This window comes from Xiphias gladius, chromosome 5, assembly GCF_016859285.1.
Source record: "Xiphias gladius isolate SHS-SW01 ecotype Sanya breed wild chromosome 5, ASM1685928v1, whole genome shotgun sequence".
Lineage (NCBI taxonomy): Eukaryota > Metazoa > Chordata > Actinopteri > Istiophoriformes > Xiphiidae > Xiphias > Xiphias gladius.
The window spans coordinates 4,610,554-4,625,106 of record NC_053404.1 but is presented as its reverse complement, the minus strand read 5'-3'; the positions used below and the strand labels follow the sequence as shown (position 1 = coordinate 4,625,106).

Genomic DNA, 14,553 nt, shown 5'->3' with positions numbered 1-14,553 from the left:
AGTTCCTAACTACATACTCCACATTACCAAATCTGAATAAACTCAAAGAGGTGTTACATGTTTCCTCAATATTATCTATGCTTGAAATGTTGCTGTTGTCATGGTGTCCTTAACAAATCATCAACTACGGGCGTAGGTGACAATGACATGCTGTATTTTTTTATTTTTATTTAAACCATTTAAAGGCACGATCTATTATCCAAATTGAAAATGAAAAAAAAAAAAAACAATCTTGTATTACTCCTTAACATGTAATTTGATGCACAGACTTAAACTAGAAAGCAACTAAATGAATGGCATTTATGATCTCTAATTTGTATGCAGGAATAAAACAGGCCTACAGTGTATTTTCAAATACGATCAATTAAGAAACACACAAAGCTGATCTAGCATCTATAATTCCAACTCTTTATATGTATGCCAGTACACTGGAAATGGGGTCAGTATAATACAGAGGTGATTTTTTGAGGCTACAGCTACTGTATCTCGAATATCGCTGTGTGCAGTTACCATGGTTACAGGTGTCATTCCCATCTATTACAAGGGTGGTGGAAAAGGCACTGTTTTCTTGTTCCCACACACGCAGTTTTCATGTCTGTCTGTTCTGCAGTAATGCAATTGACTCATTATCCTCAGTAAATGTAGTTCTCATTTGCTGTTTAAACAGAACTGCTCTAACTAGCTGTCCTTCCTGCCTGCCGAGCTAATGTTTCCTGTTCTCTCTGCTGCACAGCGAGTAATTAGAAAGTGAATTCAGTCACTTGTCCACTAAAATACTGTTCACTGTTTAGCTTGTGAGAAGAAGCCTAATCGTTGGATAATATTTATAGTTATATTTCTGTAGTGAACATCTCGAGGAAGATTTAGATTGGTACCGCATTAATCCTGGAATTTACTAATTCCTTTTGATAGCAACACAAAGGGTAGCTAACTGAAAGTAATGTTAAAGTTATATCTATAGCCACAATATTTGATAATGTAACATTAGCCTACCTTTTTATAAATGTGGGTATGCTAGCCTGCACTTTTTTGTAGTTTGTCCAAGCTGTTTTGTTGCCACTTCTTGTCCAGTTCTCAGTGGACTTTAGATGAATTTAGCCTATGAGTCTGTTTCTTCCAAGAACCAGTGACATCAGATAACATTACTACATGTTTCTACACCTTGATGGGAGTCCACCTTTGGCAAATTCAATTGATGGGACAGGATTTGGAAAGGCACACAGCTGTCTGTATAAGGTCTCACAACTGACAACGCTTATCAGAGCAAGAACCAAGCCATGAGGTCGAAAGAACTTCCTGCAGAGCTCAGAGACAGGATTGTGTCAAGGCACAGATCTGGGGAAGGCTACAAAACGAAATTTCTGCTGCATTGAAAGTTCCCAAGAGCACAGTGGCCCCTATAATTCTTCATTGGAAGAAGTTTGGAACAACCAGGACTATTCCTAGAGCTTGACGCCTGGCCAAACTGAGCAACTGGGGGAGGAGGGCCTTGGTAACAGAGATGACCAAGAACCTGATGATCACTCTGGCTGAGTACCAGAGATCCTGTTTGGATGTGGGAGAAACAACATCAGAGAAACAACCAGAATGCCAACCAATTCTAAGCCTCAGGTCTTGTTTCCTCCAAGCATGATGTTTAGAATTGAGGCCAAACAGTTCAGTCTGGGTTCCACCAGACGAGAGAATCTTGTTTCTCACAGTCTGAGAACTGTTTAAACTTTCAGAAGAAGCTTATCTCCGACCACTCTGCCATAAAGCTCAGATTGGTGGAGTGCTGCAGTGAAGGAAGAACTATGTGAATATGTTTTTCCAACTGAGTCCCACCAATTTAAACCCACAGTTATCTAATGGGGAAAAAACAAAACTGTCAAAGCTTCGGAACAATTTCGTTCATGAATTACCTCATTGCACACAGTAAGAAGCTGACTGAGAAAATAGATATTACTTATAAGTTGCACTTGTGCAATATTTAAAGGGGTAATTATAGCTGTAATTTGATATGAATTTATTTTTTACAGTACAGCTGTACATCTTGTTTATCCTATTGATCTTGTTTATTTTTGCTTAATCCCTTATGGGACGACAATTAGTTAAACTATCCATTAGCACCCTCCCCAGTGTGATCGTAAAATTTTTTATATTTTGATTTTAATTCTGCACTTCTTGCAGTAAGAGAGATCATTGGCAGTTCATTGGCAGTTCAATTGGCAATGGTCAACTGGCAATGGTCAACGGCTAGTGGCAATGGCTTGGCTTTTTTCATCAGGAAACAATTTTGATGAGTAAAATTTGTAGGTTCCCTTTAAAAGAGAAAACACAGAAGTAGTTCACTTATTTATAGATTTCCACTGTAGCCACGCTGCCTGCATTGCATTGAGCTGCCAGTCATCCTATCTTGTTCCTTGCGAAAGAATTCACCACATTTCATAGAAAAAGGGCAGCGGTGTAAATACCATCGCTGAACTCTTTGGATTGCCTGTGCTGCAGTTTAAGTTTCTGCATGTGGCACCTTTGGCATGTTTGTCTGTTCATGCAATGGTGGCTGAATTGCTCATGTTATCTCTCCAGTTCCACAAATGTTTTTCCACACAAAGCACTTTCACACCTGTAGTTCAAAAATTAACACGTTGTAAATGAATACGTTGTCTTTTACTTTCATTATATACAGTTCGCCAGCGCTTTTGTCTAAACCAATTAATAATAATCCTAATGATTTTGGTAATCCCCTGACTTTTCATCTAGTGCCAATAGCATATCGAAGTTTAAACTTATTCTGTGAAGTATCTGTACATCTACCCAGTGGATTAGCTCGAATTTTGTACAGACATTACTGGTTCCCAGACAATGTATCTTAATGACTGTAGCGATCAAAACTTGACTAAAACCACCACGAGGTTGATGCTTGTTGCTTTGAGGGAAATATCTCGACAACTATTAGATCAAGTACCATGACATTAGCTACACACATTCATGTCCCCCACAGGATGAATTGCAGTCAATTCTACTTTGGTGTCAGCGCAAACCGGTATTTTCCTGGGTGTGAGGTTATTCCCTCTAATGTGCCGGTTTGGTATCTTGGTGGTTTGCCATGCACCCCAGTAGGAGAAGAGGCATGGTACAGGGTGTGGCAATACAAACCCAGCAGCATACTGCAATGTTGGTGCCAAGAATGAGTGCGTTTCACGCAGACCATCGCTCACCTGCTCAAAGCAGGTCGCCAGCTCGATGCACTTGTGTTCCATAATACAGCAGCAAGAAAAAGTAAGTGAACCCTTTGTAATAGTCCGCATTTATGTATAAATCTGTCTTCAAATATGGTCACATCTTCATCTAAGTTACAATTATGGAAAAACACAATCTATTTTATCAAATAACACTAATAATACTAATAACTGATAACAATAAATCATTGTCTTGTTCACAATAAGCATCTGCTGATGTGAACCATGCTTTACAAAAAAGAGTTCTCAGAAGACTTACGATCAAGAATTGTTGATTTTCATCAAGGTGGAAAGAGTAACAAACAAATCTCAGTTTTTTTTTCTCAAAGAGTCAGACAAACTGTTTTTATATGGAGTCAATTTAGTTCCGTGGCTGCTCTACCTAAAAGTGGGCACCTGGCTACGATGACTCGAAAGGTACACCGCTGAATGATCAAGGAGGTCAAGAGCTAAAGGCTTAAAGGAATCATTGGAGCTGGTTCATATCTCTGTACATGAGTCTACCATACACAAATCATGGTGCATGGTTGCATGGAGCATAGTGTCCATGGCAGGACATCATGGAGAAAGCCGTTGCTCTCCAAATAAAACATCAAAACTTGCCTGAACTTTGCCAAAGAGCACCTTAGCACTCCACAATGCTACTGGGAAAATGTTTTGTGAACTGATGAAACTAAGGTTGAATTGTTTGGGAAGAACACACAGCACTAAGTATGGCATAAAAAAGGCACTTCATACCAGCATGAAAACATCACCCCAAAGTGCAGCAGGACAATGATCCACCTTCTGGAGTGGCCCAGTCAGAACCCAGACCTTAACCAAATAGAGATGCTGTGGAATCACCTCAAAAGAGCTGTGCACACACTGTTTTTGTCTATACTTGTGTCTTAGATGAAAACCAGATCACATTTCATGAACAATAAACAAAGAAAACTGGGTAATTCCAAAGGATTCACATACTTTTTCTTCCAACTATATTTTAATCACTTTTTGGTGAAGTCACACCCATATAAACCTCCCTAAAATCAAACACACCTTCATTCATGTTGTGCTCATCTTTCCAGTTTTATTTCGTTTTTCAACCTGTTGAAATGTGATCATGCAGAAAAAAAAGATTAATGAAAGATTTTCACCAGCTCTGTAATCCACGACAGTTAGTAGGTCATCTGTATTGACCTACTAACTCTTAATAGTAATCTGAAGACAGATGGTATCTGTTCCGTCTGCCGTCTCTATTTGTACTGATCACTGGACAATTAAGCACAGCATATCTGCTGGTTACATTTTGTGCAGCAAGCACTCGACTTTTGCAAAATAACCACAGAATCCCTCTTGTTTGTGTGGACATCAAACTCATCATTTTGATTAATTATTCTACGGTTTCAACTGCAAAGCAACAGGTTGTTGGCTACTGATGCATTAAAAGCAGAAGACACAGCTCCATGAAAAATTGTAGATCAAACAGGGATGTCATGAGCCCTAATATTACTCTGCTTCATTTATCTGACAGGCATAGTTACCAAGTACTTTACAAATTAAGATTTTTACTCACATAACATACGATGCAGTGTAAAATATTTAACTACCAAATAGTATATGCAATTTTGACTAAATGATCAGTCGATTATTTGATCACTCACTTAGTAGAACATTGGTTGGCAACTGTTTTGATCATTTAAGTCATTATGTGAAAATTCCAAAAGTCTCTGTGACGATTTGTTGCTCTGTTGCTTCCTTGCCTTAAATTCCACTTTTTTATAATCTGAAAATACTGCAGACTGACACTGCAGCCATTAGCCCTGACCAATAAGGAAGTGGACATGTTTTCATCTAAAATGGGTTGGAAAAAAATACTGTGTCTTGGACACGTGTGTGTGTGTGTGTGTGTGTGTGTGTGTGTGTGTGTGTGTGTGTGTGTGTGTGTGTGTGTGTGTGTGTGTGTGTGTGTCTGTCTGTCTGTCTGTCTGTCTGTCTGTCTGTCTGTCTGTCCTTATAGTGCTACATTTTGGGAAAAATTTCAGACTAAAGACCAGTTAACTGAGGAAAGCTTGTCCAGTTGGGACTGATTTTTGGGTCAGTAGTTGAGGTTGAGATGAGGTTAATTTTAGGGTAAGGGTTAGGGTTAGGCAAGTACTGGTTATGGTTGGGGTTAGAGTAAGTTTCCAGGAAATTAATTTAAATTAATAAAAGTGTATGTAATGTTCCTAATGTTAAGTGACCTCAGGTCAACATGCGTGTGCGTGTGTGTGTGTGTGTGTGTGTGTGTGTGTGTGTGTGTGTGTGTGTGTGTGTGTGTGTGTGTGTGTGTGTGTCTGTGTGCGTGTGCACTTCATATCATTTATATTAATAATCATACTGTGTTGGTCAGCTCCCTAGCTGCTAGTGAGAAGCTGGTGCTTTGTTGTTCACATGCAGATCACACCTGGTGACTGACCTGTAGTTTGAGTTATTTTCAACAACTATACATAAGACATACTTTTATCACTGTGACTTTATTTGATTGTAATGCAGTGAACAGGCTAACATTACAAATGTGTTTGTGTGTTTGTGTCACCGTGCTCTTTATCATTTAAAAACGTCCTGTCCTTCCCCCAGCTTCTACTGAAGAGCGGTTGCACAATACTCCACTTCCTCTTTCCTCCCACTTGCAAGACACGTTAAATCTAATAATCTTCAGTGCAATATCAAACTTTTCTGTTGAAAGTGAACCAATGACAGGACAATGTGTTAGGCAATGCGGTAAATAATGGTGTTTACAATTGTGGCTGGTGAAATGATAAGCTAACTTGGTCTTTGTGGTTGATCTATCTATTTCAATGTGGAGACCACCTGGTTTTTGCTCTTAAAATTGTACACAGTATAGAGAAGATTGATGTGTTCTCAGCAAAACTTTATTAAAGGGTCGGTTCACCCAAATGAATATTTTCTCACCTCATTGGAGGGGTCTTTATTAGGTACAACAGTACAAACTAACACAATCCAATACAACTGTTCTGCTTTTATTTTTATGATGCCTATAATGTTCAGTTTTTGTTGACGCTGTCATAGAGGTGTTAATTCAATTATGTTTCAGCATTGAGGTCAAAGTGTTGTTGTACTGGACTATATTGTATTCAGAGGTAATTGCAAAAGGTCTTAGCTTTTGGAATGTTGCTGACTAGGCATCCTATTATTATGAAATGAGTCATGTTTCAAAACCCTACACCAGCCATGCCAAGACATCTATCTTTATGAAGCTCATAATTTTCAGTTTTTGTTGACACTTTTGAAAATAAATGATATTTTAATTACTGATGTCATAGTTAAAGGTGGTGTTGTACTGGGCTGCATTATATACAGAGGTGTTTCTAATATTCTGCCACCCTCATGGTAGGGAAGACAAAACATTGTTTAACCCAGAGTATGTGTAAAGGAAAAGCAGCTGAGCTGATTTTAAACCAATTTTAATGTTGTGGCTGATCAGTTTGTGTTACAAGCATCCTTATGGTTAGGAACATTTTTTGCTAATACAGCAAATGACATTTAAACAAGACTCATCATTTACAGCCATGTAAACGATGAAAACGCCGCTGTGCACTGGGCACAGCGGCGTTTCAATAGCAACATCTTTCTCTAGAATCAGTGGTCCTGCTGCCCTGGATAATCCACAGAATTCCACTGTAAACACTTTTCACAGGGTGGAGGCAGACATCTTAGAGACAGGTATCTCAAAATTTAGGCATATACAACCAAAACTTTCAACTAAATACTACTAGAAATAAGTAAGAAAACTTTTTTTTGGTATTTTTTTGTAATACGCTTTTCAATCCCTGCACCCCAAGCCAATGTTCTTCATGATAGCATTTTTAGTTGTGTGGTATTGTTGGGGATCAGTAATGCAGTCATGGAGCCTTCTTCTCTTTTAAACTTGAATATGAAAAACTTGTATTTGAACTTCTACCCAAACCCTTGAACAGTACAGTCTAAAAACTAGAAAATGTGCTCAGTAGAGTGCAGACCTCCAACAAGGCTAAAGTCAAACAACATTCACAAGAATTCAGAGGAATTTCATATTAAATGATCTGGATCTGCCCTAAAATTTAATGGGTTATTTCCTGGCCTATGCCCCATCCTTCCACCAAGTTTGGTGCGAATTGGTTCAGTAGTTTTGGTGTAATCCTGCTGACAGACAAACAAACAAACAAAAAGACAGAGACAGGTGATCATATGACCTCCTCAGCGGAGTCAATGAAGGTTTTTGGGAAGCAAGTTAAAGGGATTATTTGACAAGGGGCATTTATTCAGGATATGTGCAGAATGTGATAATCAAAACATTTAGCCTTCTGATTGAAAGGTTTGCTTTGATCAAATGGCTTAGCTTTACACCAGTAAACATAAGAGCTACATCAAACAAAATCAACTATTTCCATGAAGCTTTTCACTGCCTTTATGGGGGCAACTTTTTCACTCACAGCTCACTGCTTTCTTTCCATATAAACTGTGATTTATACAAAACTTTAGTAAATAGACAATATGACATTAAACATCACATTACACACTTTTTACATCATTTATGAGCATTTTTAAAAAAGGACAAGATTCATTATAAAGAGCATATAATTAAAAACAAAAATTAAAAAGTAATTGAAAAAAAACATAAGGTTAATACAATCAAAACAAATGTGATCACAAGCAGGCATTTACAGGCTGCTGCAATTGTGTGCGTGCTTAATTCATTGTACAGTAAAAATACAGAGCAAACAACTTTTGGTACATCATTCAAAGCCCTTAAAATGTAGGGCTAGAGTTTTAAAGTTTGCCAAAACGTTTAGGAATCAAAAGACTATGGATGCTTCCTTACTAATTTTGTCCAACAGACCAACTTTTAAATTCTGTCACACAGAGGTTATGCAGATAACTAAAATATGATGGGTGCAAAATTTAATTGCTCATTTCACCTTGTTGAATGTCACCTGTTCACAAGGAGGTGTGAGTTCATGAGATTTGATCATTAACATAATCCTCACCACAAAATTGCTATATAAGACTACCTGTTTCGCAAAATGTTGAGCTGAAGGCGACATAAACGTGACAATTTATGAAATCAAGAATTTCTTTGTACTTAAATTACTGTGATAATTGTGCTGATGCTCTGTGTGTGTTTTATGTTTACAGTAAATAAACAAAACTCTAGCAACTCGTATGTATGATGTATCTTCACAGTAGCAGAAATAAGAAATAACCCTTGAGAAAACAGAAAGCTAAATAAACTGCAGCAGCAAGCATTAACTCCGCTAGCAGCAGGAATAATATCCAGAGGATAACAGGCTAACAAGCACTGAGTCTACTGTCTGACTCCGTATATGAACAAATCTGATACATGAACTAAATCCCAATAGGGTTGGGCACAGAAATCACTTATTTCAGGTTTAATCCTGCTATAGGCAAAACTGTAGCCCTACTAGGACTTGCTCTGCACCTTTACAGTCCTTAAGCAACTGACTTACCACTTCCTTCAGTTTCTTGTTAAATCACGGTTTGTTGAACACATGTCAGAAATACAGAGATCCCCATTCCTAAAGCTCGTTTTGCATACTTTTTGTGGAGCTATTGGTTCTGTTGTTATAACTGACAGAAATGTGCTTCTGCAACACTGGGAACTGTTTCACCAGCATCAGTTTAAAGTAGGTTTGGAATTTTTTCCCCACAAATGTGTAGAAAATGGGACTGAGGCAAAAGTAAATGTAGGCAATGTTACGAGTGACCTGAAGTGCATAAAACCTTCTCTTCTTCTCCTCACAGGTATTATCGTGCATCAGCAGTACAATGTTGAAAGGGGTCCAGCTCAGGAAAAAAAACACGACAATGATGAAAATCAGCCTGACTGTCCTGAACTTGGTGACTATCCTTGATGATAAGACAGTGATTGCAATCCTAATGTAACAGTAGATAATAACAGCCAGGGGTAAGATCAAGAAAAGTAAAAGCTGAATGTAAAATCCAGATATCTTTAGCATATGAACATCAATATGAGATATGCTACCTGAATACTCATCACAGTAGGTTTTGTGCTCGATATTATTCACAAAAGTGGTGTGGATAAGCATCGGCTGGATGCACGCCAGGCTGCTGATCACCCATACCATAATGCAGGAGACTACGGCATAGCTTCTGTTCCTCACTCGCAATGCGCTCAAGGAGTACACAACAGCAAGGTGTCGGTCAAAAGTCAGAAGAGTTAGAAAGAGCACAGAACTGTAAAAGCCCAGATAGTAGATGCTGCCCACAATCTTGCACATAACCTTGTTGAAGATCCAGTTGGAGAGCTGCATGTAGACTCCAATGAAGGGAAGGCTGCTCATGAAGATTATGGAGGACAACACCAGGTTCAGCAGGAAGATGTTGGTGACAGTGGTCAGCTTCTCAAACCTAGGAAGTCGTTATTTTAACAGTTATTAGAGAAAACAGACTATGTGGTTCCCTGAATACGTGGTTTGGTTGGTGGCAGTGTAATAAAGGTGCAGATCTTTATCCTAGTGAAGTGTGAAATGAATTTGGTTGTCCACAAAAAGCAGAGCTACTTTGAAATCTGTTTATTGACATTCGTAGTGATGTCCTTACTGCAGAATCTAAAAAAGGAAAAGTTTTGGTTTTAGCTCACTCAACTTAATACTCTTTTTTTTCTGCGATGTGTTGTTGGTGGTGTTTTAAGAGAGGTAACTTGTTGCACTGCCTATACAGTCAGCCACCACCACATTAAAACCAGTAACTGGATTTAATGCTGCGGCTGATCAATGTAATTACACTGTCAATTTGTCACCATGTTCTAACATTTGGGTACAACCTAGTACCTTTGAAAAGTACATATCCAGGAAAAGTACATGTAGTATATCCGAATTACTTCATCCCTTTTCTCTACTACATTTCCAGGAATGTTTCTTTTTTACTTTGGTGCATTAATCCGGAATCCTGCAGAAGCTACAATTTGCTAGGCCATACATTTGTTGCCTTTGTTTACAGGAAGTGCTTTACAAAGAAGTTAAGGCTAGCCCCTATGTGTAGAACTTTTCTTGTGATTATAAGAATCTTTCTATTCTGATGGCATAAGTCTTTGAGATGGTGACATAGGCTAGTGCTACAATGTGCAGTCTGCCACTATGTCTTTTTTTGTTTGTTTAGTTTTTATTTTTATTTAACACAGAGGTATATTTGTACATGTCATACTGTATAACCTTTTATTCCCATCCCATTCCTGTTTTTGACATTTATAGCCAGGAGAAAGAAGACAAGAATGGTCTTTTATTAATAGAACCCACAATAGGTTGTCAAAGGCAGAAATATACTTCCCACAAACAAAGATTTAAAATGGGTATAAAACCCTGAGGGCTGTTATAACATGATATCAGTGTATTACTGACCGATACATATAATGGACTCAAGACTTGTTCAGATTGTGAGGCTTTGTGAGACTGGGTGCAACACATGTGCACTGGTCTGCATTTTAAAATTAACTAATAATGTGATCTGACAAATTTGCTGTCAAAGTTAAAATGACATAAAATGAATCCGTCTAAAGCCTGTGTGTAGGAAGCTTGGATTGCAAAGCTATCTCCTGAAAATTATGTGTCTATACTACAAATTTGCAACAGCAAATACATTTTAAAAGGCATTATGCTGCCTAGATTGCATCAGCAAAACTTTTCACAGACATCATAATTATTTTGCTTTCCCTACAATATAGTGGATACTAAGGCATGATTTAGATTTTTATGGCTATGTTTAGGAACCTAGAACCTTGTTTAAGTTTAGGGAAAGAATAAATATTGAAAAAGTCAATGCTAACCTGAGACAGGACATGCTTTTTCTGTTTTTGTATTTAATCAAAACCCCAATTCTTTGTCCAACCTTATATGAATAGTTTGACGTATTGGGAAATTTGCTTTGTTACCAAAAGTTAACAAACCAAAAAACTTTTTTTTCTACCATATATAGAAAAAGCCAAAGTGAAAAAGAGAAAATTAGCTTTAATGGGGGTTATGTTCTCAGCTATTTCTTGGCTGGGAGCAAAAATATGATCAGCCTACCCCAAGAACTCTACTCTCATCTCTGGCTTGCACTGTGATCGCATTATTGTCCCTGTGGTTATTGCTTACTGTTATCATAAGATTTTGCTAGTGGAGGCAAAACCTTCCCAGCTTGAGTGAATCACACTGTAAGCCCTCCAGTCTTATTAGGTTACTGCTAATGTAAACCAAACATTTCCTACTGCAGCTGCTTCACATTAAAATCATTTAATTGGCAAAACAAGACAAGACATGGTCATTTTTGATTTTTTTTGTCAGTGCCGTATGCACTATAACATTAGATTAGAGTTACTCATGGAATGATAGAATCGTTGACTGACATTTTATCAGTTGTTTAGTTGCATTGTACACAGATACACATAAAATAGTTGCTCAACAAATGTTTCCAGTAGTGTAAAACCACCCAAGCAGTCACAACAGTAAAATAGGGTCAGCAGTAACAGTTGGTATATCTGTTTACAATGCAACTCTTGGTTTAAACTGCTAAACCAAGAATTTGTTTCTGATGGCTTCTTTTTAATTACTCCGGCACCATCTACTCAGTGTTTTCATTTAAGCTTAGATTTTTTTGGTAGTCCACTCACCGATGGATGATGAACAGGACCAGCCCACTGCCAAAGAGACTGAAGAGAAACATAAAGTAGTAAATGATGGAGAGACGACTTCCCAGATTGTTGCCACCCAGGTTAGAACACATTTCATCCAGATAATCCGTGTAATTAGAATCATAATCATTTGTTGTTTCCATCTCAAGTGTTAGGAGGAAAATCTGCCAGAAACACAAATGTAGCCATCAAACAAAAAATTCACCACATGCAGCAGTCAGTATGAATTTGAAAATTATAAAGTGATCAATCATTCAGAATTGTTTCAAGGTATATAAGAGCTATTGAATGTATGTGTGCTCCTGCCTGCCATGCAAATAAGAGTTAGAAAAGATAATGAGAAAAGATAAAAGCAGATGTTTGTAAAGGTTAGCTCAGTTGAGATGACTTGCCTCCTTGCAAGCAGAGAAGCTTCTGCTTGTTGTTACACTCCAAAGAACAGAGCTGTTTGACTCACAATAAGCTTAACTCACTAATAATGATAAGTCAGCCAGCGAGGATAAGGAAGTAGTGCGTGTGTGTGTGTGTGTGTGTGTGTGTGTGTGTGTGTGTGTGTGTGTGTGTGTAATGGAGGGGGGGGGCGATAGATTGGCTTAAAGTGCAATAGAGCAACACACCCTCTTTGGACTATTCAGTTCAGATTTTAAAGATGTGGTCACAGCAACAGCACAAGTGCAACTGTGTACATCACATGTTAATATGAGAGACAAATCAGACAATTATGTAAATAATAAATACGTGTTGAAAACACATTTCAACTTGCCATCTGACCCCACCCCCTGATGTTACTATGAAAATGGTATGGTCAAAGCACTTGGTAAGCCAGATGTTGCTCTCTCTCCCTCTCTCTTTCTCTCTCTCTCCCTCACTCACACAAACACATTCACAACAGACCAATCTGTGAATAGCCTCTCCTCTCTGCGCACACGCTGAATCAAAACATGGTAATGTATAGGAGGAATGATTAATGTTTGACAATCGGGACCAGAGGTATTAGTAAAGCAGAGTACCTTAAGAAAACACACATGGGAAAGCTGAAGAGTGTGATTAGCTATCCAGTTCTTTTGTTTTGAATATTGCCAGGCTACAACCGATGCTGCTGTGGCAGCTGAAGCAGCAAGAGAGGGTCAGGAAGGGATAGCTGTAGCTAATGAAGAGAGAGATGTGAGATGTAGGAGAAGTGGAGGACGACAACAGCCAACATGCTACCGTGGGAGAGCCAGCTAGGGCAGAAGCAACAGGTGAGATTGAAAGCAAACACAGAGATAGAGCTGTATATTGTTCAGCTATTTACTTGTCACAAAGTACTTTAAAGACCCTCCCCACCCAACCCCATGACCATTTTGGTTGTGCTGCAGTGGGTGTGGATGAGAGGCCCAGTTTGGGAAATTTTGCCCCCCCCCCCCCCGTCTATAAATCCTAATGGCTGGCCTGTGCACAATGACAACATTATGTTTTTAAAGCTCAAATTTAAAATTCTTACTTTCTACAGTATCTGCACTTTGCAACTGTGGTATGTTTAAGGTTAAAAAAATATGCTTTCAGTTATGGTAAGAGTTAGGCAACTAAAAGAGTAAGGGAAAGATCATGTTATAGCTCATAAAAAGATGAATGTTAATTCTGGACACAAACTACAGCCTTCTGCATGACAGTCTGACATGCTACGCATCCATCCACCCAGCTGACCGCCACGCTTTTATCTCTACTACACAAACTACACAAAGGACACGCTACTTCTGCAGTGGCACTGAACATTAGCAGTGGACATAAGGTTAAGTGCAAAATCGTCCAGTATGGCCATAAATTGTAAGGATCCAGGGCTGAAAGGCTGCAAAATACTGTTATTGTGGACCTTTATTACAGCTAACATACCTTATCATTATCAACTATCCATCGAGCATGTAAAGAGGTTTTTATCAACACCCACTGCTTCAAATATTGTGATAATCATCTATTTTTATATTTAGTTTTATTAGTACTATTGTTCACACAATTATTATAATTATTACTTTTATTATTAGTCTCATTATTGTTACACATCTTTATGTTACACATCTACTGTGCTACCCCCCCCCCCTTTCAACCCGACCGGTCGGGGCAAGCGGCCGCCAACCATGAGCCGGGTTCTGTTCAAGGTTTCTACCTATTAAAATGGAGTTTTTCTTGCCGCTGTCGCAAAGTGCTTGCTCATGTGGGAATGTTGGGTCTCTGTAAATATAACTACAAAGAGTATGGTCTAAATCTGCTCTACATGAAAAGTGCCCCGAGATAACTTCTGTTCTGACTTGGTGCTATATAAAAAAAGATGAATTGAATTGAATTTATATGATCGAATCTTGACAGCACAATTTATATGTAGAAAATAAGCATTGTGCTGGCTATTTCCAATTTATAGAAAGAGAAGTAAGGCTTTGTCTAATACTGTTATCCGCACAGTATTCTTGTATATGGTAGGAGGTTACAGTATATTGACTCCACCTATCTGACCTTAAAATATGCTCAATTCTTAAATCCGTTTTATAATACCAGTGTTATTATAATATAAAATGATATATTGTATGTACGAAAATATTCCACATGATGTTTCTCTTTCACTCAGTATTGAATGTATAGCTCTTCCCTGTTTCCAACTTTAACCTCTTTCCGTTTTAATATCTTTCCTTA

General features: G+C 38.2%; 1 protein-coding gene across 1 annotated transcript; it reads right to left on the bottom strand.

Moving 5' to 3' along the window:
* Positions 1 to 7,470: 7,470 nt before the first annotated feature.
* On the bottom strand, positions 7,471 to 12,352 carry LOC120789595 (C-C chemokine receptor type 3-like). Its single transcript, XM_040126377.1, has 3 exons — positions 12,282 to 12,352; positions 11,869 to 12,053; positions 7,471 to 9,629 (listed from the first exon to the last, which is right to left on the bottom strand). Exons 2-3 carry the CDS (start codon positions 12,030 to 12,032, stop codon positions 8,777 to 8,779), a joined length of 1,017 nt encoding a protein of 338 aa, XP_039982311.1. The 5' UTR covers positions 12,033 to 12,053; positions 12,282 to 12,352; the 3' UTR covers positions 7,471 to 8,776.
* Positions 12,353 to 14,553: the final 2,201 nt, after the last annotated feature.

What these genes read in the sequence shown, in the direction of transcription:
- LOC120789595 (XM_040126377.1), bottom strand. Translation starts at nt 12,032, where the DNA reads ATGGAAACAACAAATGATTATGATTCTAATTACACGGATTATCTGGAT. An exon ending in GTCCTGTTCATCATCCATCG is followed by an intron (nt 9,630 to 11,868) that starts GTGAGTGGACTA and finishes ACGACTTCCTAG; the next exon opens with GTTTGAGAAGCTGACCACTG.